Genomic DNA, 21,801 nt, shown 5'->3' with positions numbered 1-21,801 from the left:
TGGGACACAGGCTACAATAATGTGCATTGTTTCCTAGCCATATCCCATCAATTCTGCATTAATATTTCCTTGCAAGTTAAAAAGGTGGGAAATTTGTCATCTTTGCCAAGAAAAGGAGTTAGAAAGAAATCCAAAAAGAGCGGCTTGCCTATTTTTATCAGTAGCTGCAGACTTGCTTTCTAAACTTAAGCAAGTCTGGGAGGATCCCATAACAATCTGTAGGATGCTGAATGGACACAGGGGAGGCATTAACATAAAAAAGAGGTTGGATTTTTTTTCCCCTTCTTAAATGAAGTAGCACCTCACTGATGTTTGCTGCCTACTGCAGCACATCCCAGAGGAATTAAAAGTGAATTATCCTCCGTGCTGCTTTGCTGACATCCACAAGTTTTCCCTTCAGTAAAAGGGAAAGGAGTAAAGCAAAAAATCCATCCCCAGGTCCTGCCTGGGAGCAGGGAGGCAAAGAGTTAAGGACCAGTTATCCCAGGTGGCTGAACACTTGAGTTGCAGGGAAAGGCTGGGAACGTTCATTGAGCTCCTGCACTGGCTCCTACCTGGCAGCAGCTCCTGCACAGGGAATAAAGGATGAGGCTGCTCGGAGCACAGGCAGCAGGCATCCCCAGGAGCCCTCGGATGCTGCAGTGAAACAACGGGCAGGGCTCCTCTCCTCGTTCTTTGCAAGAGTCTTTTCAAAGATCAGGGATGTGCATATGGTCTGTGCTGCTTCCTCTGGTGTTTTCACTTGAATCTCTCACTGGAATATGGATGATGCAAGCACAATTAAATGCCTCAGTCCTGAAAAAGGTAAGGGGGAAAAAAATGTTGATTTTTACCACCTTTCTGAGGGAAATTAGTTTTGCTGTAAAGTGTAGTTGACAAAGCTTCCTTGGACACTTCTTTTCTGTTATTCAAACTTAAATGCCTTAAACAAATACAGCAGGTTCTTAAGGGAGCTTTTGCTGCACCTTTGCCTCCTACTATCACTAAAGCTTAAATAATAAATGTATCTCTAATGGCTGTTTCCTCCTGCATAAAGTGTGCAACGAAGGAGTGCACCAGGTATGTTCATGTTCCTTTTCTGCTCGCTTCACTAGCTGCTGTCACCATAAGAAAGGCTTTCTATTTTTAACCTGAGACCTTCTGCTACCCACATTAGAAGAGAGAAAAGAGACTCTAGTACTGTTGTGAGTCAGCTGTATTGTTTTAATTTTTCAAAACAGGTGATTTGCTACTCGTTAGATGTAGTTTCTTTACATCCATCCAGCAAGAAGAGTGCACAGAATCAGTTGGGGCTGAAGTTTTCCCTGGTGGGATTAAACCAGGGGTGAAGTCAGGGAAGTGCCTCGAGCTGGGAAAACTGTGCTGCAGTGTCCTGCATGCTGAACTTGGAGCTCATCCCTCCTGGGCTGATGGCTGATGAATCTATGAACCCAAGACCAATTCTCAAAAGCCCAATTTTTATTTTTAAAAGCTTTATTTCCTCCTTGATTAACTCAGGAAAAGCCCAGAGAGAGAAACCCTTCCCTGTGATGTAAATTAATTGACTCCAGTGCCTGGCTGCTTGTCTGTATGCATTCTGTTATTTTATGCCTGTTAGGCTTGTGGTTTTACAGGAGTTATGCAACAAGTCAAGGAGGATGTCTTGGGTTCTGTGTGCTCAAAAAAGCTGCTCTGGACACTGGTCTCACACCTTGGTGTCTTTGGGAAGCAGAGCATATCCCTCACTCAGCTAATCCATGCTTAGTGCCTGTTCCTCAATGCCTTTTGAAGGAAGCACTCCTTAAAGTTCTCTCTTCTTTTCTAAAAATCATTCCTAGAGGAAAACTTTACCAAAGTGGAAAAATGCTTGGCTCTGACTTGGTGTTTGGCTGTCAGAATCAAACCTCATACCTGTGAGCTCTGGTTTGGGTTTGCCTTGTCTTTGTTATTAAAATACCACAAATAAGTTCCAGTAATGCCATTCACTGAGAAAAGGACAGCAGGTAACTCAGGTGTGGCTGCTCCTGTGCAGTCACTCATCACTGCAGCAAATACTGCTCCAGAATCTGAAGAAGGATGTGGAGGTGAGAATTACAGCAAATTGACTTTAAAGGGCCCATTCTAGAGCAGAACTGTAATTAAAAAAAGAAAAGGGTGACCATAGAACATCACATAGGAAAAGCTTCTATTGTACATAGAATTTGCCATTGTTTTTTCCATAGTTTTATGACCATTTTGGAAATTGTTTTGTTTATTGGTGAAATTAATATACAATCCAATAATGCTTCTAGGCTGCAACAGATTTAATGAATCTGAGAAGTATGCAAACAATTCAGGTAATAATGAGAGAGTCTCCATGTGCATCACAACAACAGATAAATGTTACCCAATTTCCTTGGAGATTTGTTCAGAATGAAGCAGAGATGATGAGGTGCATTTGGGCATTGTCAATATTTATTTTAAAAGCAAAAAAACAGATTTTAATACTTGGCATAAGAATTTATTTACCTGTACCATATTGCTGGCATAGAGGCTGGAGATTTGGGAGCGTGGAAGCTTTAATTGAGCAATGTGCTAAATAGGGAGAAACTATTTCCTATAAGCAAGAATTTTTTTTTGTTTGAAGGAAAGAAGGTGGTTTTCTTAAATCTTCAGAATGTGCAAATCCTCAAGTTTTGGATGAGTTGGCTGAAGTAGTATATTATAGAATCCAGGAATGGTTTGGGTTTTGTTTTGTTTCATCCCTCTGCCATGGCAGGGACAACTTCCACCATCCCAGGGTGCTCCAAGCCCTGTCCAAGCTGGTCTTGGGCACTGCCTGGGATCCAGGGGCAGCCACAGCTGCTCTGGGCACCCTGTGCACCCTCACAGGGAGCAATTCCATCCCAATATCCCTTCTCACCTTGCCCTCTGCCAGTGGAGAGCCTTTACACACTTTTAATGATTGCATTTTCTAACAGAAGTGTTCAGGACTGAAAACCAGAACAGTTTGGTTTTGAAAAGGTCACGATGGGACAGCCTGAGTATTCCTGGTCCAGTTATTGTTCTCTGAAAATGCACCAGTGTGCATTTGTACTTTAAACAGACAAGGTCCTCAGGGAAGGTGTGATGGAGCAGGAATAGTGCCACCCAAGTCCTTTTGGCTTCTTCCTACTGGGTTCAGCTTCCAACTTCTGAAAACAGGAATGAGAGGGGGGCTCTCACCTGAGGATCTCCCTGGAGATCACCCAGGTAGCAGCTACCCAGGGTGATTCAAGGAGGACACTGCTGAGGCTGAGATTGACTCTGTGTTTGTCATTAAACCAGCTCGGTGCTCCTGCCAGATGGTGTCCTTCTAAGCCAGGGAGTGGAAACACCTGGAAAACAAATGGGCTCACTGAAAAGAGCAGGGCTTCCATGGGCTGAAGCACAGGCAGGGGGTGGCATGAAGATTCTTTTTAAGGGTTCCACTTCTTGCTGTCATCTGCAGCATTAAAAGGAAATGGGATTCTCTTCCCACTTAGATATAAACCAGTCATGATGCAACTGAAGCCAGTAATTCCCCAGTGTATGGAAGCCTCCAGAAGCCTTCACATGATGGTCTGTTCAAACATTCGTAGTGAGAGGCACCAACATCCAGGGTCTCAAGGCTTTGGTGTTCCACTGACTTGCCACTCCTTTTTTCAAGGGGTTCTGGCTGACTAGAGGCTGAGGAGTCATTGATGATGATCCAAAGTATTTCTTGTTCCCAGTAATTCTGAAATATTCAGCTATCAGTAAACAAACAGCTGATACTGTCAGTGCTGTTGGGAGGAGAATGGGCCATGTCCTGAGAGAAGCATCTTTTCAGGGGAAATCCTTTAAAAACGTGGCAGCTGGCAAAAATCTTCCAGTGGAACAGCTCATGGGATGTGGCTGCAGAATTTCAGCCTCCAAACTGCTCCAGACTCCCAGGAACATCATTTGCACAAAGTCTCTCACTGGGGAAGATCAATACTCAGGTGTTCTCTGGTTCTCCACATCACTGCTCCTGATTTTGCCTTTTACTGAAGATGTTTCTGCTGATCTAACCCTCAAGCAGAGATGGTTTCCAGATGCCTTATCTTCAACTAGATTTAAAAAATTAGGGAAACATTGCAAAGAAAATGTCATGTTAATGCTAAGTGCACATCTCCAAATTAACTGGTAGCATACGTGCAGATTGCTGATTCATATCCCTTCTGTCCCTGACAATCATTGGTGGGGGGAATGTGAATCCAGTCCAGCTAAATGGGAAAGCTTTCCCACTTCAGGGAATTACAGTGGGATAATCAATATTGGCCTCTGTAGGTCTAAAGACATTATGTGGCAGAGAGGAACTAAATTTTTGACATGATGTGATCTGCCATGGAGTGAATGTGGACCTGCCAGTACTGAACAAAGTCCAGAACTGCTGTTAAATGTGGCTCTCTGTAAAATATTTTCCTGAAAGCCCATTTTTCCAGTTCAGCCAGCGAGCTGACACTTACATCAGCCTTCAAATGCCTGCTTATCTTCTGGCTCTAAGCCCCGGGGAGAAATGAATCTGTCAGGATGCTTTGTTTCGGGCTGAGGTGGATATTGGAGGCCATAGCAAAAGATAGAAACAGATTTCCTGTAAGAGCTCAGGAGCAATTATTTTGCTTCCTGTACATTTACCTGAGCCCTGCTGAATGCAGGACCAGATGAAATTGGGGATCAGCTGTGAGGCTGCAGCCCCTGAGCTTGCTGTGGGCTCCAGCTCAGCACCCTGCACTCTCTGTGCTGCTTTCTGCTGGTGATTTTCCCCCCTGGGATTGCAGCAGGTGGTTCCTGCTCAAAGGAAACCACAATTATGGTCATCTTTCAACCTTCCAGAAGGACCTGCTGTTGGTTTCTGAGATTTACAGATGCTGGGTTCTGTTGAGTGATAAGTTTTTGGTGAGTTAAGGGAGATTTAAAGAACAGCCTGATAAGGCTGTCTCTTGGATGTCGCAAAAGCTGAGAAAAGCACTGAATGAAGACAGAGACTGAGTTATTCCTAGAGCCATTGCAACTCCTTTTTTTTCCCCATCTTTCATGAAACTGGTCTATATTTGAAGAAATAGGGAGTCTGTCACATATTTCAAAATGTACATGGCTCAAAAGGAAGGTCTGGAACAGTTCTCCATTTATACAGACAGAATACATTAAAATTCATCCCAAATACAGAAGTAAAATTTGTGAGTTAAAATCACTTTTTGGTGATGCATTTCAGTATTAGGTCTTTCAACATATCTTGCATTCCTGTGCCCATTTTTCCTTGGATTCTTGCATTCTTAGAGGGGTTTTCCTAGAAGGAGTAATCATATTGATGGATTGCTTTTGTCCCAACCTGCCCTAATCTCCCTCTCTGTGTTTATGCCCCATGGCCCTGAACAGATGGTCAAGCACTGAAAGACCTTTAAATGTAAAGGGTTTATGATCTTACTTCAATTAAGTGTGTAGGGACGTTTTCTTACACGAGTTGGTGGTTGGAGACAAGGTGACCTTAGAGCACCATTTATAGTCTTAAAATCCTCATTTTATGCTGACATTTTTCTACAACTGACAAAATTTGTTTGTCACAGCTTTGCAGAGAAAATACTTCAGCAGCTCAAATCACTGTTCTCACTTAATTAAAATAATTGCATCATTTTTGTCCAGATGAGCCCAAGAGAACTAAACATCATGGCAGGAGGCAGAGTAATTGTCATTAAATTAGTGCCGTTGTTGCTAATGGGTCCCCATTCCACAAACACTCCTTCAAGTGAATGAAGTCATTTAAGGGATTTCACAACTGGTTCATTTTAATGATGGGACTTTCCAAACGGTTTTGGGGAGTTCATGGTTGTGGTTGCCTAAAGCAGCTGCGCCAGGGTTTGCCCACTGTGAACTCCAGCATGGAAAGGAGCACCAGGAAAATGTGATTTACAGCCTCTCCCAGTGGATGGATGCTGAAGAGAGGAGGATTTCAGATAAGCTAAATAACTTGCTGAATATGCAGTGCACAAATATTACACATGGAGACCTGGTGGGTGAGGCACAGGGGCCATGGAATAACCTGAATTCCACTTGATCTGGGCAAGATGTGCAGTGTTAATCTCGAGGGGGGATTACTGTGCTTAGAGGTGCTGTCCAGATGGTCGGGCAGGCTCTGCCCGTGCCCATGGCAGAGGGTGGAGCTGGAACAGAATTAGGGAAAAGGCAGCTTATGCACAGTTGGGATAAGGCTGTGGCCCCAGAGCAGGTGCTCTGGCCTTTCTGAGCCAAAACCATCTGAAAGTGATTGATTCGGTCAATTCTTGATAGAACTAATACAGAAGTTTTCAGCTGAAAGACAAAAATAGAAAATGTAACCGTGAATGTGTTTTTTCCATCAGCATCTGCTCCCCAAATCCCTTTTCTTGGGAAGAGCCCACACTAAAAGCAGTGGGCAGCTGTTGCATGCAGGCACAGCTGTGAAAATGCAGAGTGCATTGGAAACACAAAGGCAAATGACTCCAGCAAGGAGAAGAGAAGCTGCAGCTGAGCTGGCTGGCCTGGCTGCCCAGTTCATGCTGCTTTAACCCTCTGGGAAGCAGCATTTCTGGGGGAAAGGGAAGGAACATAAATCACATGTTTAAAAGTAGTGAATGGGCATCATTCACCTTTGGTTCCTCAAGTGCAGTCATCTCTTGCTGCTTGAGTTGCCCATGTATGTGGGGTTTTGACCCTTTACCATAACTGAGAGTATTTCTGACTTTTATTTAGTGATGTTCACTTCAGTGAGATGTTTTTGCTTTTGGTATTTCACAAACATCTTTGCATTTAGTGCTTCACAAGGTGGTAACAGGCTGGCTAACTCCTATGAAGATCTTGGGCTGGGGTAGCTGAGATGTAGCTGTAAATGGAGTTTCTGCAGTTTTTACAGGGTTTTTTGACTGGTGAAAGTGCAACAGGAAGGGTAAAAGTGAGAGAGAGGTGTGCCAGAAGGAACTGATATCTTCTGTTTCCTCCTTGTATTTTATGACTGTCTTGCTGTTAATAATTCTCTTGTGATTCTACAACCATTAGGAGCGAGATTTCCCTGGGTGGGAAGTGGGGAATGGGAGCAGCTGTATCAAAGTTTTTGTGTGTATCACTAAAGCTGCCCATGAGCAGCTCAGTGTTTCAGAATCAGCCTCCTGTGACGAGGTCAGCTTGTCAATCTGGTGAACTGGGTCTGTAGTGTGTCCATGCAAAGGCAAAGGGAGTGCAGGGCTGGGAAGGCACAGGTCTGCTCCTGGTGGATTTGCAGGTCAAACACACTGCCAGCTCTGTAACATTTCATGTCTTTGGCAGTCAGGATATCGAAATTTCTAGTTTTGGCTTTTCTACTTTGAGGTCTGCAGCTGTTTCCTTTTGTATTACATAACTGTTCACACTTTTCCCACCCCTCAGCCGTCAAGTGAATCCCTCCATCCTGAAGGATTGCATTTATGAGAAACCCATTTGTCTTGGGAGGATCTCCATCCTGTTCCCTTTTCTCCATCTCCCAAACCATATGTGTGTTGTGCTCCTGTGTCTTCCTCAAGATGTTCTTTCTGTGGGCTGGAGTCTGGCTCCTCTGGCACTCTCCAAGAGACTTTCTTCCTCTGCAAGATTCTGACATCCCAGCATTGTTCAAGTGCTCCGAGTTCCATTTTTAGCCTGGAGACTCAGACAATGTTGGTTTTAAAATCCATTTTGTGGCGTGAAGAGCCTTTGTTGCACTCAGACAATAATAAGTTCCTGAAGCGCTGTGGAAAGAAGTCTTTAATCTCCCCGTTGGGTCAGGTGAGCAAGATTGCTCTGAGGATGTCAAGAGAGGCAAGAATAGAAACCCATTTCAGTAGGCTTAGATCCTAAGTCCTCAGCTCAGTGTGCTTAAGAGTTGGGAGAGGGATTGTGTCCAATTTAACCCTTCATTGTTCCCTGCTGCTTTTCCAGTGTTATCCAGTATAACAAATGGAGGAGCCTTCTAAAAGATTTTATTTTCCACAAGGATTTTCTTAGGAGGCCTGAAGGGGTGTATGGATAGTGAACTGAAATAATTTAAATTAACCTTCTCTGCGTGCTCTTAGGATTAAAAATCTAACTTTAACTTGAATATTGTAATAGTTCTTTTCCAGTGCTATAAATCACTGGCATTTCTATCTACTCAAATAAAACCAAATCCATATTTGAAGCCCTGCATTTGCAGAATTCTAATTATGAACCATGAAACCAATATCTTGAGCAATGCTGCAATGGGAGTTACATTTCCCTCTTCTCCTCCCTTCCCCTTGTCCCCAGGCTGATAACACATAAATGGTGAATGCAGACTCTGGGATGTCCTGGCAGAGCTGATATTTGAATTTTGAAAGGATCACCTTTAGCATTCTGTGCCAGCCACTGATTTTTTTGCATGCACAGCCTGGAAAACTGCAAGGAAAACCTGATTAGTACTGCAAGAGGGGAAAAAAGGAGCTGAACAGCTGCAATACTTTTGGTTTATGCAGAAATTTGCCTTAACTCTGTCTCCTTGTAATTGAGAGCCTCTAAAATCTCTCTCCTTTCCTAGGAGGAAAGTGACATTCTCACCATTTAAAGTGGTGTTTCTAAAGCATGGACATTACACAAAGATGTTTATGGGTTTATTTGGGGAATTCAGAGAAGCAGGTGATAGAGAAGACAATGAAACTCACAGATCCCAGCTCTCATCCTGGCCCAGGCTTCACGTGAAGGAAGGATTAGGATCTTTAGAACAAAGTTTCCTTTGTTCTTCCCTTCAGGGCAGAGTTTTCTGTGGGATGCATACATCCTTCTGAGCATTTTGCAGGAGAAGTTGCTCTTTCCCTGATGACAGTTTGCAGTCATCTCACTAAATTGCTCCTGAAAGATGCCTTAGGAGGGTGGAAGGCTGTGGTTGAAATGTTTAAATAAATAGTGGCAAGAGTGTACATAGCATCACTGCCTCCCGTGGTGCAGACCCAGTTTGGTTCTAGTTTGGAATTAATCTGTGGTTAAACTCTGAGTCAAGCCCAGTATAAGAACTCTGGGCATTGGAGGTGAAATAAACAACTTGTAATTGAGAGTGAATCATCTCCAGAATTAACTACTCCAAAGCTTTTTTCAAACTGTGAAAGGAAGAGTAGGAAGCACTTAATGAATGTGTTTTTAAATGGGCAATTTGTGTTTAGCTCATCAGGGTAGAAGCATATGAGGCTCCTTGTACAGATCACAGATGGCAAGAGAGATTGTCTATTGTACTTAAAACTTAATGTAGCTTAAGTGCTAACCTATGTGACAGATTTCTGTATTTGCAGCTCAACGGGTGCATTTCAAATGGAATGAGGTAGTGACTTAGTGCTCTTTAAAAATTCATCCTCACCTGCTTTTATCTGTCAGTCCTGGAGCCCCCTCAGTGCTCCTGGTTCTGTTCCAGCAGCTCTGGGCACAGGAGCTGCCTGGTTGTGCCCTGAGCAAGATCCTCTGTGGCTGTGTCAGCCTGCAAAGACATCCCTAAATAGAGGGTGACATGGGAAGATACTGGGGAGGAAGGAGAAGAAGGTAAAAGAGGAGAAGAAGATGAAGAAGAGAAGCAGAAGAAAGAAGGAGAGAAGAAGAAGATGAAGAAGAGAAGCAGAAGAAAAATGCAATTATTTGAAACCTTTTTTTTTTTTTTTTCAGTTGTAACATGTCACCTAAATCCCTTGACTGGATAGGGCAGGAGCACAGCTTTAGGATTAGTGCCTGTGATGGATTTAGGATTTGAAGCAAACATGTGTTGCTGTGTTTCCATCGTATCTAGTTTTTGCCGCCTAGAGAGAAATATTCTTTCTTTTATCAGAAATGCCCATTAAAATAGTGAGGAGAACCTTCAGAGAAGAGAAGAAGATTGGCACAATGATATTTTGAGGAGCTGTATGAGAAGAAAATGTGATTATTCTTTTTTTTCCAGCCCTGGAAAGAGACTGAAGAGCTTATGCACCTGGGCAGATCCACAGTGAGAGGCAAGGGTGGCTCAGGAGGGCAGAGAGGGGAATGGATTGTGCTGTTAACTGTGCATTATTTACTGCAGGGGATGTTTCTGGCTGGTTTTGAAGAGCAGGTAGAGCCCCAGAAAGAGTGGAACCTGCAAATCTGTTTGTGACCAAAGAAAGGAAAGGGTTTTCTCCTTGTGGGAATCTCTGTCAGGAGGAGGAAGTGGTGGAGGAGCCAACAACTATAAATTGCTGTAATGTCTTGATGATGCCAAGCAGTTGGGAAAGTACCAAAGGAAAAAGAAAATCAGCAGGAGGAAAAGAATATCATCAGGAGGCCTTGCTGTCCAGAAATGGTTTCATCTACATGCCAAATTGCCTCATGCTCCATCATGTGTCTTCTTTAAAATCTTGAACTGAAGCCCACCCAAGCCTCCAAAGTAGTCACAGGTAGATCACAATAAAAAGGATTTTATTGGGATCTTAATGTTCTAAATCTGGATTGTGAAAGAGGCTTAATTTAGCTAAGAAACTTTTCTGAAACAACCTGGAAAATACCTGAAAAATACCACTGGATTTTGGAAATCAATGGCTATTTTCTATTTTTCTGATAACATTTTTGTTCTGCTACATGGAGAATGTGTACTATAAAATTTTGATACCTCCCAAGGCCATCAGTGCTTGTTTCCAGTCCAGCTCAGAGATGGATATCTCCAAATCTCCCTTGCTTCAGAATAAGTTCTCAGTGGCTCGTCTGGCTGAAGACTTTTTCTGGGTTGGTGGCAGCATCGTCGCCTCTCCGAGATGGAAAATTGGCCACTTTGGTAAGACGCCAAACCCGTGCATTCTCTGAAATGGTGACACCTTTAAATCTTTCATGCTGAAATCTTAGTTAGTGGCACCTTTGTGTAGCAGCAGCGTGGGGAGCAGAAAAGAAGGAAGGAGGAGGCAGCCCTGGTCTGATGTTAGTGCAGTTCTTTTTGTCTTCAGCAAGCCCCCACTTATAATTTCATGATTGATTTATGTTCTTCAGGACAAGCTAGAGCAAAATTGTACATTTTGAAACTTGCTGACCCTTTTAAATATTCTGTTGCATAGACTCTGTCTCCTTCTCCTTACCCACAGCACGACAGTTTTGCTATCTGCCAGTACTGCACACCTCAACTCTTTAATTTTATTTGTAGTTAAGAGCTTTAAAAATGAGCATTTGGCAGTATCTGTGCTGTCTTGATCCACACCTCCTGCACTGTTTAGAGGCTGTTTTCTGAATACAGATACACAAAACTCTCAAGCTTCACTGGCTCTGTGAGAAGGATCCCCTTTGGGTGCTCACAGCAGACTTTCATTTAAATGGCTAATAAACCCAGCAAACCTAATTAGAGATGGCCAGAGAAAACAGCTGTTCTAGTAAAAGCACTTTAATAACAATCTTCTTGGGCCACTTCTGCATGGCCAGTGAGGAAATCTGCAGCCTGACCAGAGCCACCCATTCCTTGAGCACTTTTTTGTCCTATTTATCTGTCAGCTTCATCGATCAAAGATTTTTTTTTTTAGCAAGAAAGTTGGACACATAGATAGCTCAGCAAGCACTGGGAATTTTTGCAGAGGAGAAACACCATCCTACTCTGCTTCTGCATTTCCCTGGATGCTGGTGGCTGATGGAGGGATGGAGAACTGACAGCCTGACCTCAAATCAAGCCCCTAATTTCCACAGGATTAAGAACATCTCCCATTAACACCTCATTTATTAGTGGTGTTTCTTAAAGATGGGTTCAGTCTTACATCATCTCTTGACATAGTAAACATTGTCCCAACCATTGCTGGCAGAATCATAGAGAAATGTTCTTTTCCAAAGACACTTCCAGATTTTTTGGCCAATGAGCAGAACAGGAAAAGTCCTGGACTTCAGTGAAGCTTGAGCCACTGAGCCAACAAGGGGAACAAAGCTGTGCTGGGAATGAGATGGTTGGTTTAAAAGGTGAGAGGGACCTGTTCATTAGGCTGGGAGATGCAAAATGAAACAAATGAAGATTAATGAGTTTGGATGTGATCTGGTTTTTAACTGGATCCAATGGAGTGATGTGAGTGAGCCTCATGTACCTGGGCCAGGAGCTCCACAGCCAGTTGCCAGTTTGCAGGACTGGCAAAATATCTTCTGGACAGAATTCCCAACACACTCTGCTGGATAGGTACTTGGATACATTACATATTTTATATCATTATATTGATATATTGATTTTTAAAAAGATTTTATGCCTCCTGTCTAGAAAGCAAGCGATATTCCTGGCAGGAATAGCTGGAGCCAGCTCTTTGGTTTACATATTGATGAGCCACTTATAGCTGTGAAACCATTTCCAGTGAGACTTTAAAAAAATGGGGCAGTCATTATAATGTCTTCAATGGATTGGCAGTGCTGAATGTGTGACAAGTGTGGGAGTCCTCTGGTTGTGTGTGGGAAGGCTGTTTTGGTTTGGTGATATTTTAAGGGGATATTTTTCTTGCCCTTCTGGTGCACGTGTACTGGGGGGTTTCTCTGGGCTCACAAACATCTCCTGGACAGAAATGAGCTGCTGGCATCTGCTCTCCTCTCCTGATGTTGTTGAGGTGAGGCACACAATTGGGATTCACCCCTCCACGATCTGTTTTTGGGGCAGAGGGGTTTGATGCTCTCTGTCCCTAAGCCTGGATGGAGCAAAGGTGTGTGACACAACCTGCCTTGAGCCCAGGGATGGGAATATTTGACAAAGCTGGTCCATGTACAAAAATACTCAATGACTCAATCTCCTGACTTCTTTTCATCCCCACATGCTAAAATACTCCCACTCCTTCACATATTTATATCAAACTCAGAGACTCCTAAAAGACAATAATGCTACTGAACCATAAATAATTAATTTGCAGACACTAGAACATCTTGCTAACAATAGGAATGATATCAGTCTCCTTTTCCCCCCTTGTTTCAGGACAAATTGTAGGGTTTATGGTTTGTTTAGTTTTGCTATTTATTGTTACCTTAACACTTTGTGTAGTAAATATAAATGTTATTAAGAAGCATGAGAAATCACTGGGAGTCTTTTTGCTGCATCAGTCCCATGTGGAACTGGGTGTTCCACGTTTCTATTCCCTGCTCCTTTCTGCTCTGACAGTGCTCTGTGCTGCAGTATACAGAGATCCATCTTCTCTGCACAATTTTTTTTGTTCTGATGCAAATTGAGGCAACTCATTAGATCAGAAGAGAGCTGAACATAAGCTGAATTCTGAAAAAAAAAAAAGGAACTAATGAAGTGAAAAACAGAAAAGCTGTAATTCAGCCTTAATTGAAGATAGTTAAGAGTCATTTCTTCAAAAACCTGATTCATTGCAAGACTGGGGGATTTTTATCTGAAGTATAAGAATGAATCCTTAAAGAAGGAATGTGAACAATGGCAGGGAGAAGCAGTTCTACTTCTCAGCAGTGTGCCCTTTTCACTTACATGCTGTGAAAGACTTCAGGGAAAAAACCATATCATTTTCTGTTTGATAGAAGTACCACTAGGATTTCTTTTTTCTTTTTTTATTTTTTTCTTTCTTCCAGTCTCTGTAGTGCTCTAAACTTTCAGTCTCCAGAAGGGACAGGTGGGGAAATGTCCCTGCTCCATGTCCTGGCCCTTGCAAACACCTCTGCATTCCCTTTGGGGTTTTCCTTACACAAAATCTGCTCTCACAGGGGAAGGGAGAGATTTCTTGTGCCCTCCTGTGTCACCATCCCCAAAAACTGAACAACACTGAAATATTTGGGCTGGCCATGGATCACCCAAGCTCAGTCCAGAGGAGCTGGAACTGCAGCAGGCAGCTGTGAGGTGCTCAGGGTGGCTTTGGGGGAGAAATCCTGCAGCAAAATAAACAGCAGCATGGAAAAAGCAATCTAAGGATGCTTATTAAAATTTTAACAGCAGACAACGTGTTCCTGCTTCATGCAAAAGCAAAGTAAATGGGTGTTGCAGAAAGTGTGGTTTTATTTTGGTACTTTTATTTTGGTACTATTATCTTCTGCTTTGTAACAGGTGTGATCTTTGATACTTTCCCATTTCTACTCTTCTGATTTCTTCCAATAAGATTATTTACTGCTATAATTCCCAAAGAGGAAGTTGGAAATTTAATGTGATTTGAAAATTAATGTGATTTAATGTGATTTGAAGTGATTTGAACAGTGTGTGATTACTGTTCAGAGAAATTCTTTCATTAGATATTTTGACTGAATTTTTTTTTTCCAAAAACCCTATGAACCTTGTGAAATCAAAATAAGTTCAAGCTTCCCATAATTATTATTTCAGTAAATCTGAGAAACATTTCTCTTCTTCTGAATCAGAATGAAAGCAGATATTGAAAAGATTGAGTCTGGGAGAGGGCTGGGCTGAGTTTGGATCTGATGTTGCAGTGGATGTTTCTGGCACAGCTCTTGCCTTTATGGTGATACCTGCTGAATATTGATTTTCTCTAAAGGTATCTGTGCCTGAAGACAAGGGTCCAGCTTTAAGAAGTAAAATGTTACACCAGGGATTATCTTGCTCTCAATTCCACACCTTCTCTCCATGAATATTTTATTAACATGGACAATGAACTCAACAGAATTGTGCCTTCAAATTAAAATTTTCTTGTACCATAGAGGTCTGCTTTCAAATGAGTCTATTTTGCTGAACCTTTTCCAGAGTGAATTAATTGACTTTATCTGAACATGAGCTCTAAAGCACAGGGACATCAAAGCTTTTTCCCATTTCTTTTTACCTATCTTGTTTTGCCTCTGCCTGAGAGGTGGACTTGAATCACCCAAGTTGTTGTGTTGGTGTTGATGCATTTTGGAACACGTGAAATCAGTGTTTTCATCTGGACACTGTTTCATCTTTTATCTTGATGGCAGAAGATTGATAAAAGAGAGCTGACCTCAGAATCTCCTTGCATTTATTTCTGAATTAGAATGTGTACTGCATGTATTAATTTTCATTCTTCGATCCAGAATCTCAGCAGTAATTTTCACTTCTCATCTCTAGGGCTGAAAAAAAAAAGAATGTTGAACACAGTAATAGTTTTAATTTTACTTAAACGGATCAGGCAGAAAGTCAGAGGAAAATCAGGTCACAGGCTCTGCTCTGTCATCAGGGGAAATAAATGGGAGACTTGGCAGAAAATGTGAGTCTGCATTTATTGCTGGGACAGAGCCAGCCACTCACAGTCGGATGGAAGTTGTTGAGCTCAGTCCTTGCAGCAGCTGGATTCCAGAAAGGCCCAGCCTGGCTCCCAGGAAAGGGCAGGGTCCCTGCAGGGGCAGAGCAGACCCTTGCAGGGAGCTTCTCCCAGCACTCGTGGCTTTTAAGGCTGCACTGTCTGGGATTCTGCCAAACCCTCAGGAATGGAACAGGTCCTGAGGCACAGAGGCAAAGTACAACACAGGTGAGAAACCTCCTGCTAGGAAAATGGGGGTTTGGGAGATGAAAAGTTTGTGAGGTTCTTGCTAAGCAAATCTATAGGATCAGTGACTAAATCCATAGAAGCAGTAGGACCTTGCTGGCCAAGGATTCCAGTTTCCAGGTGAAATTTCACCCTGCGCCCAGCACAAGGTTTACATGTTGTAGGAGATCAGATTTGAGATGGTCTTGAGAAAGGCACATACCTTGTGCTGGTCCCAACATATGATCATTTCCTATAAATCAATATGGGAATGAAAACTTTCACGTTTACAGGTAAGTCCACAGCCACCAAGAATCTTCCTGATTTTTTTGATCTTTACACCTAACCTCTTACTACAGGAACCCTTCTCCTTTGACTTGAGCTGTTCATTTGGCAGCTGCTTGATGTGTTTTCATCCTGTAAAGACAATTCCAGAGGGAGCAAGGTCTGGCTCACTGCTCTCTCTTCATTCCCTCTCAGTGGAAAGATGTATGAGCTCCATGCAGGCGGGCACCCAGATGATCAAACTCCGAGGAGGCTCCAAGGGGCTCGTCCGCTTCTACTACTTGGATGACCACAGGTCCTGCATTCGCTGGAGACCCTCTCGGAAGAATGAGAAAGCCAAAAGTGAGTGTCAGCCACAGAACCTCCCCTCTGACCCCTCCTGGGGCCTTGTAAACAAAGGAGAATGAAGGGTCTGGCTCAGTGAGAGATGTTGTGTGGCAGTGTGGGGTTTAGATGGTGGATGGTGTTACCTATTTCCCAGCAAGCATTTCCTGTGGAAAAGCTTATTGGGAAATAGGTAACAGCATCCATTATCTTGGGTAAGCATTCAGGGAAAGCAGTCAAGTCCACACAGCACACTCACCACAGCTAGCTCAGCAAAGAGAGGCAGAAGGGCCTTTTGTATGATAAATTCCAGTGAAGTTTTTCTCCAGCACACTGAAGGGAAATCAGAGACAAAAGACAGGAGCATGTGCTGTGCACAGACTTAAGTACGGGGTCAGTGGCCAATAACCTGAGGGAAAAGGGCTTGGGCAAAGGGCAGCAACCTGTAGGGGCAATGAGGGATGAATAATTGGGGTGGGCAGGGTCATCTGGCCAATGGGGGAAGCAATCTACATTAATTGGCAATAGTGCTGCAGAGCACTATGGGGAAGGTCCTCTCTTTCAGCCTAGGTGGGGAAAACTCTATCTATGGTACCTGCTTCACAGGCAAGGCCCTTGGGGTTTTCCTGAAGGGTTCAAAGGATTCCACAGTGTTGTAGTTGACTTTAAAGGGCAGTAAATGATTTAATGATGGGTTGTTTATGAAGCTGAAGGTGCTGCGGTTGGCTGTGCAGGTTCCAGGGGTGTAGGGTGCTGTAAATGAGTCAGAGGCAACCCCTGTATGAACTGGGGCCTTGCAGGGTGGGGTTTGGGCTTTCCCTCCCTGGGATGTCTCTGGGCCTGCTCCCAGCCATTGCTGTCCCTGCAGTTTCCATCGACTCCATCCAGGAGGTGTGTGAGGGGAAGCAGTCGGAGATCTTCCAGCGCTATGCCGACGGCAGCTTCGACCCCAACTGCTGCTTCAGCATCTACTACGGGGACCACATGGAGTCCCTGGACCTGGTGTCCTCCAGCGCCGAGGAGGCACGCACCTGGATCACAGGGCTGAAGTACCTGATGGCAGGCATCAGTGACGAGGACAGCCTCTCCAAACGCCAAAGGACCAGAGACCAATATCCTTCCTGTGCTGCCTGGGACAAGCTCAGGATTCCTTACAGTGTTTGCTTTGCTACAAGTAAGCACTAGGCTCAGAGCTTCAGAGCAGTTCCCACTGTATTCCCTGGTTCCAGAGACAGAGTTCCTGAAGAGGATTGCTCTGGAGATGGAGATGACTGAGTGCAGTGGACTGAAAAAGACACAGGTACATTCTTCAGTCTCACTCCCAGTGTAAAACCATCCATTTAATTTGATGATGTAATGTAGCCATGATATTTTCTGAAAAATCCTTAAGATTTTTTCTCCTGAGAAGCTGAGACGCCTCAGGAACAAAATGTAAACAATGGTTATCTGCTGCTGTGGAATGCAACAGGTGCATCTGGGATTGGTCTCATGTGGTTACTTCTAATTAATGGCCAATCACAGTCAGTTGGCTCAGACAGAGTTCGAGCCACAAGCTTTTGTTATCATTCCATTCTTTTTCTATTCTTAGCTAGCCTTCTGATGAAATCTTTTCTTCTATTCTTTTAGTATAGTTTTAATAAAATATATATCATAAAATAATAAGTCAAGCCTTCTGAAACATAGAATCAGATCCTCATCTCTTCCCTCATCCTAAGACTCCTGCAAACACCATCACAATGTAACACTGAGATTCACTCAGAAATTTTTCTTCTGTGTTGTCAAATAGGCACAGAGCACATGTGGCATGTTGAGCACAGCAAGCCTAGAAGCTCTTCCTGAACTAACACAAGGAGAGTTAGATATTAGCTTGACCCTTCATTCCCAGTCTCATTTGCAGGGTTTCCTAATGTGAAAAAAATCATATGTCCATGATGTTCAGTAATATTCTTCAATATTCCGTGCTGTTCCTTAACTCCTGTTCAATGTGGTTGAAGCAGACATTTGATGAGGCAGATAAAAATGGGGATGGCAGTCTGAGTATTAGTGAAGTGCTCCAGCTCATGCACAAACTGAATGTGAACCTACCCCGACAGAAAGTCAAGCAAATGTTTAAGGTAAGAATTATGTTTTTTCCTGAAAAAGTAAGGATTTAACATGAAATCCAGTAGGAGAGATAGCAAATACTTCAGCAGCTGGTTTATTTCCACTGTACTGAGAGATACTACACAGTCCATTTGGTAAATTGGAAAGAGCTCCAGAAACACGTCACAGATAAGTTGTTATGCACAGAAAAAGGCAACACACCAGGTACCTTCTGGTGTTACATAACATGAAGCACACAGTTCCAAGATTGCCCTTTTGCTAGACTTTTTAGGTCAGAAACCCAGTCATGTTTCCTCCTCCAATAATGTTCTCTCTAAAATTATTATCAAATAAAGCATCCAATATCTTCTGGTAGCTGGTACTAATAAAATACCCAGCATGCAAACTTCTGTATCAGTCAGATTTTTGCACTGCTGAGAGCTGTTTGTTTAACATTGTGTTCTGCTGACCTTGGCCCAATTTAGTGAGCAACAATGGAGATGTGTAGCTTTTGTTATCACAAAGTCCCTGCAGGGACCAGCAAGCCTTTATGTGAAATCCCTGATGATTTTTTTCTTTGCTTGCAAAATTAGTATTCTTCCAGATCTTATTAGTTTATGGCCATGGATTTTACAGATATCCTCTCAAATCCTGGATATAAAATTAATTTCAAGATGACTTGGGCTCCAATGATATTCTGAAGATGTGAGTGGGTAATTCTGCCAGACACACACGTATTGTTGGAGGGGAACTTGCCTTCACTTAATTGCCATAGACAGAAGAAATCCTTCAGCAGGGTTCCCTGTGGAACAATTAAAACCTCCAAAGTTGTTTTTGGCATGGATGTGTCCATGGGAGAGGTTCAAAGCTGTGCAGGGGATTCCTGTGACAAGGCTGATAGATCAGTCAGTTCCAGCAGCCACATCACGCAGCTTCAACCTGCACTTAATTCCAGTGCTTCACTCTCACACACGGGTTTATTTATCTAAAATTGGTGCAGTCAGTTGGGTTGTGACTGTGTGGTTGCTGTGTGCTGCAGGAGGCTGACACAGATGACAACCAGGGCACGTTGGACTTCGAGGAGTTCTGTGCCTTCTACAAGATGATGTCGACGCGGCGCGATCTGTACCTGCTGATGCTCACCTACAGCAACCACAAGGACTACCTGGACACAGATGACCTGAAACGCTTCTTGGAGACTGAGCAGAAGGTAGGCCCAAGCCAGGAGCAGGATTCCAGCTGCAGGACTTCCCAGGGAATGAATTTAAAAAGGATTTGGGGACTTCAATGCTGTGCATGTGAAAAAGAGACAGATGTCTCTTGATTTTCATCTAGGACTATTTCTTGAATTTTCTTGCTCTCCCTACCATTTTTTTTCCTGTAGAGTCTTTTAATGTGCCTCTAAATATAATCTCTAGAATTGCTTTCTTTTTTCATGTGTTTCCCTTGAGCAATCCCATCAGCATCTGTCTGTTCCCAGTATTCAGTACCTTGGAGCAAAGCTGGTGTTCCTGGCTCTGCTTGTGAAACAGCGCCCAGCCCATGATGAAACTCTGAATTACTTTGTCACACTATCTCAGTGTGTAAACTGGAAGATTATCTTTCAAGGAGCAGTTGAGAGGATGATTAATGTATAGGAGAGTTTTTGAAACACATTGTAGTACCTAAGGAATTTTCTCAGAGTGATTTAAGTCCAGTGCTGCAGGAACAAATGTTTTGACTTTTCTTTGCCCTTTTCCTCTCAAGGTCTTCTCTGAAGCTTCCTGCCTGTAAGCCATAAATGTCCATGATTTTCAGTCATTGTCCATGGAAGGAATGAATAAAAAATCCACCTCTCTGGCAGTTATCTTCTTAGATAAGTGGGCTGTGTTTCCATTTCATTGGTCAATTGATCCTCCAGATGCTGAAGGGAAAATGAACACTCACCACAGGACAGAAATCAACTCAGCTAATTACTGACATGGCCAAATCCTGCCTGGGGGAATTCTCTCCCTTGCCACCCTTTCTCATACAACATGGACAGGGAAAACATCTTTACTCCATTCCAGGCAAACCTGGTGTTCCAGAGCTTCATCTTTTGAACCCAGGATCATCGATGTTCAAATCCAGAGTTAGAGATTTTTGTCTTCTTCTTTTACTTTTATTTAGTAGGTTTTAAATTACCCCCAGAAAAGCCATTGATCTTGCAGCAGATGTGCTGGTGGTTTCATTTTCCCCCAGGCAAAGATTCTGTGTTGCCAAATTGATGGTCACTTTATTGCACTCTGATGACAAGGGCTGTGTTTTCATGTACAGCATCTAATAGAAAGGATTTGCTGGACCATTCAGGGCAGGAATGTTAAATAATATCAGGATAATAGAGAATACATCAACAGTTAATAGCAGGAGTATTAATTGTGTTAAAATTAAGTCACTAAAACACTGCATTATGTAAAGAAAGTTACAGCTCAGCATTAATGACCCTGGTTTCATAAATGACAACATTTACAGACAAATATTTCCCTTTGTAGTCTTTTCTTTTCCAGTTGAGAATGCAGAGCAACCTTGAAGTTAGCAGATTCCCTGAGAACATTATGTCCTGTTTCTCTGTTTCCCTGCTACTAACAGATTTTTCTGTCTGCTGCATAAAGATGAGACATTTTCTTGTTTTATTTTAAAGGAAAAAAAACCCTTTGATAATGCAAACTAATCCTCTAATCCTACAAGAGAAGAGATCCCATTGGTTTGTGGCAAAGCTCATTCTGTTTGGACGCTCTGTGGTGCCTAACAACAGATCTGACCTACAAAGCAGAACTCTGGCATCAGGCAGCTGCCAATAGCACAGAAACTTTTCACAGAGAGCTCCCCTTCTGATCTGACCTGACACTGATTGACAGGAGTGAGAATCCCTCTGGGGAACTGGAAATCCTCAGTCCCACCGTGGACAATCTGCCCAGTTGTTGGATGGAGATGGAGAGAGCTCAGAGGAGCTGTGATTAATGGTTAACACTGCATTTCTGCTGCTTTTCCAGATGACAAATGTGACTAAAGAACATTGCCTGGAAATCATCAGCAAGTTTGAGCCATGCCCAGAGAACAAGAAGGAGGGAGCCCTGGGAATTGATGGTAAGCTGGCTGGTGCAGCTTTTGTGGGGAAAAGGGAACTGGCTCAATGCTCAGGAGAATATTGCTGCTGCTTGCAGAATATAGAGATGTAGAATTTTGTCATGTTGTATAAAGTATGTTTCCAGCCTTTTTGCTTTTTTAAAAATATCTACCATTTACTGAGAAACCAAAAAAGCCCAGATCTTTTTGGAGGAGTTTTGAAAGGTACATATCAGGATGAAGAAGCAGTCATTGAAAGTCAGCTGGAACTGGAGGTGTCTCTATTTGTGCTTTTGGAAAATACAGTTGAATTTAGTTGCATCATTCCTGCAGGTATTTTTGGAAATCAAATCAATTTGAAAATCAAATTAAGTCTTAATATAAGAGGAGTGATGTGATCCAGAGTAAATGTCTGAGTGGGATGATAGATGAAATTGGTCCTGCCTTCCTGACCTTTGCTGCTGAAGCCTTCTCTCTAAATATACCAATGCTGCACCACCAGGGTGGTAGCTGTTATTTTGGGGGCTGGCTGTAAGTCCTTTCCCCTAAATAGTAAATCTTCAGCCAGATTTATTGGCCCCAAGAAGGGAGCACTTTCCTGAGGAATTAGGTTCTGTGCAAAAGTTCTTGGACGTTTAGAAAATCAGCCTTGTCCATTTCTGTG

General features: G+C 43.0%; 1 protein-coding gene across 1 annotated transcript in view; it reads left to right on the top strand.

Annotated features, from left to right (window-relative positions):
* Positions 1–476: 476 nt before the first annotated feature.
* The window catches only part of PLCH2 (phospholipase C eta 2), a 46,549-nt gene continuing 25,224 nt past the window's right edge, over positions 477–21,801 (top strand). The window contains exons 1-6 of the mRNA XM_054291915.1: positions 477–804; positions 15,843–15,989; positions 16,840–17,083; positions 17,956–18,085; positions 19,093–19,263; positions 21,065–21,158. Of these exons, the coding sequence (XP_054147890.1) occupies positions 762–804; positions 15,843–15,989; positions 16,840–17,083; positions 17,956–18,085; positions 19,093–19,263; positions 21,065–21,158 (829 nt within the window). The 5' untranslated portion in view covers positions 477–761. The remainder of the gene's footprint in view (positions 805–15,842; positions 15,990–16,839; positions 17,084–17,955; positions 18,086–19,092; positions 19,264–21,064; positions 21,159–21,801) is intronic.

This window comes from Melozone crissalis, unplaced genomic scaffold (assembly GCF_028551555.1).
Source record: "Melozone crissalis strain CALT ecotype California unplaced genomic scaffold, PUWL_Pcris_2 ptg000107l_1, whole genome shotgun sequence".
Classification (NCBI taxonomy): domain Eukaryota; kingdom Metazoa; phylum Chordata; class Aves; order Passeriformes; family Passerellidae; genus Melozone; species Melozone crissalis.
Note: the sequence above shows the minus strand (reverse complement) of the source record. Positions and strands in the feature narration are given on the sequence as shown.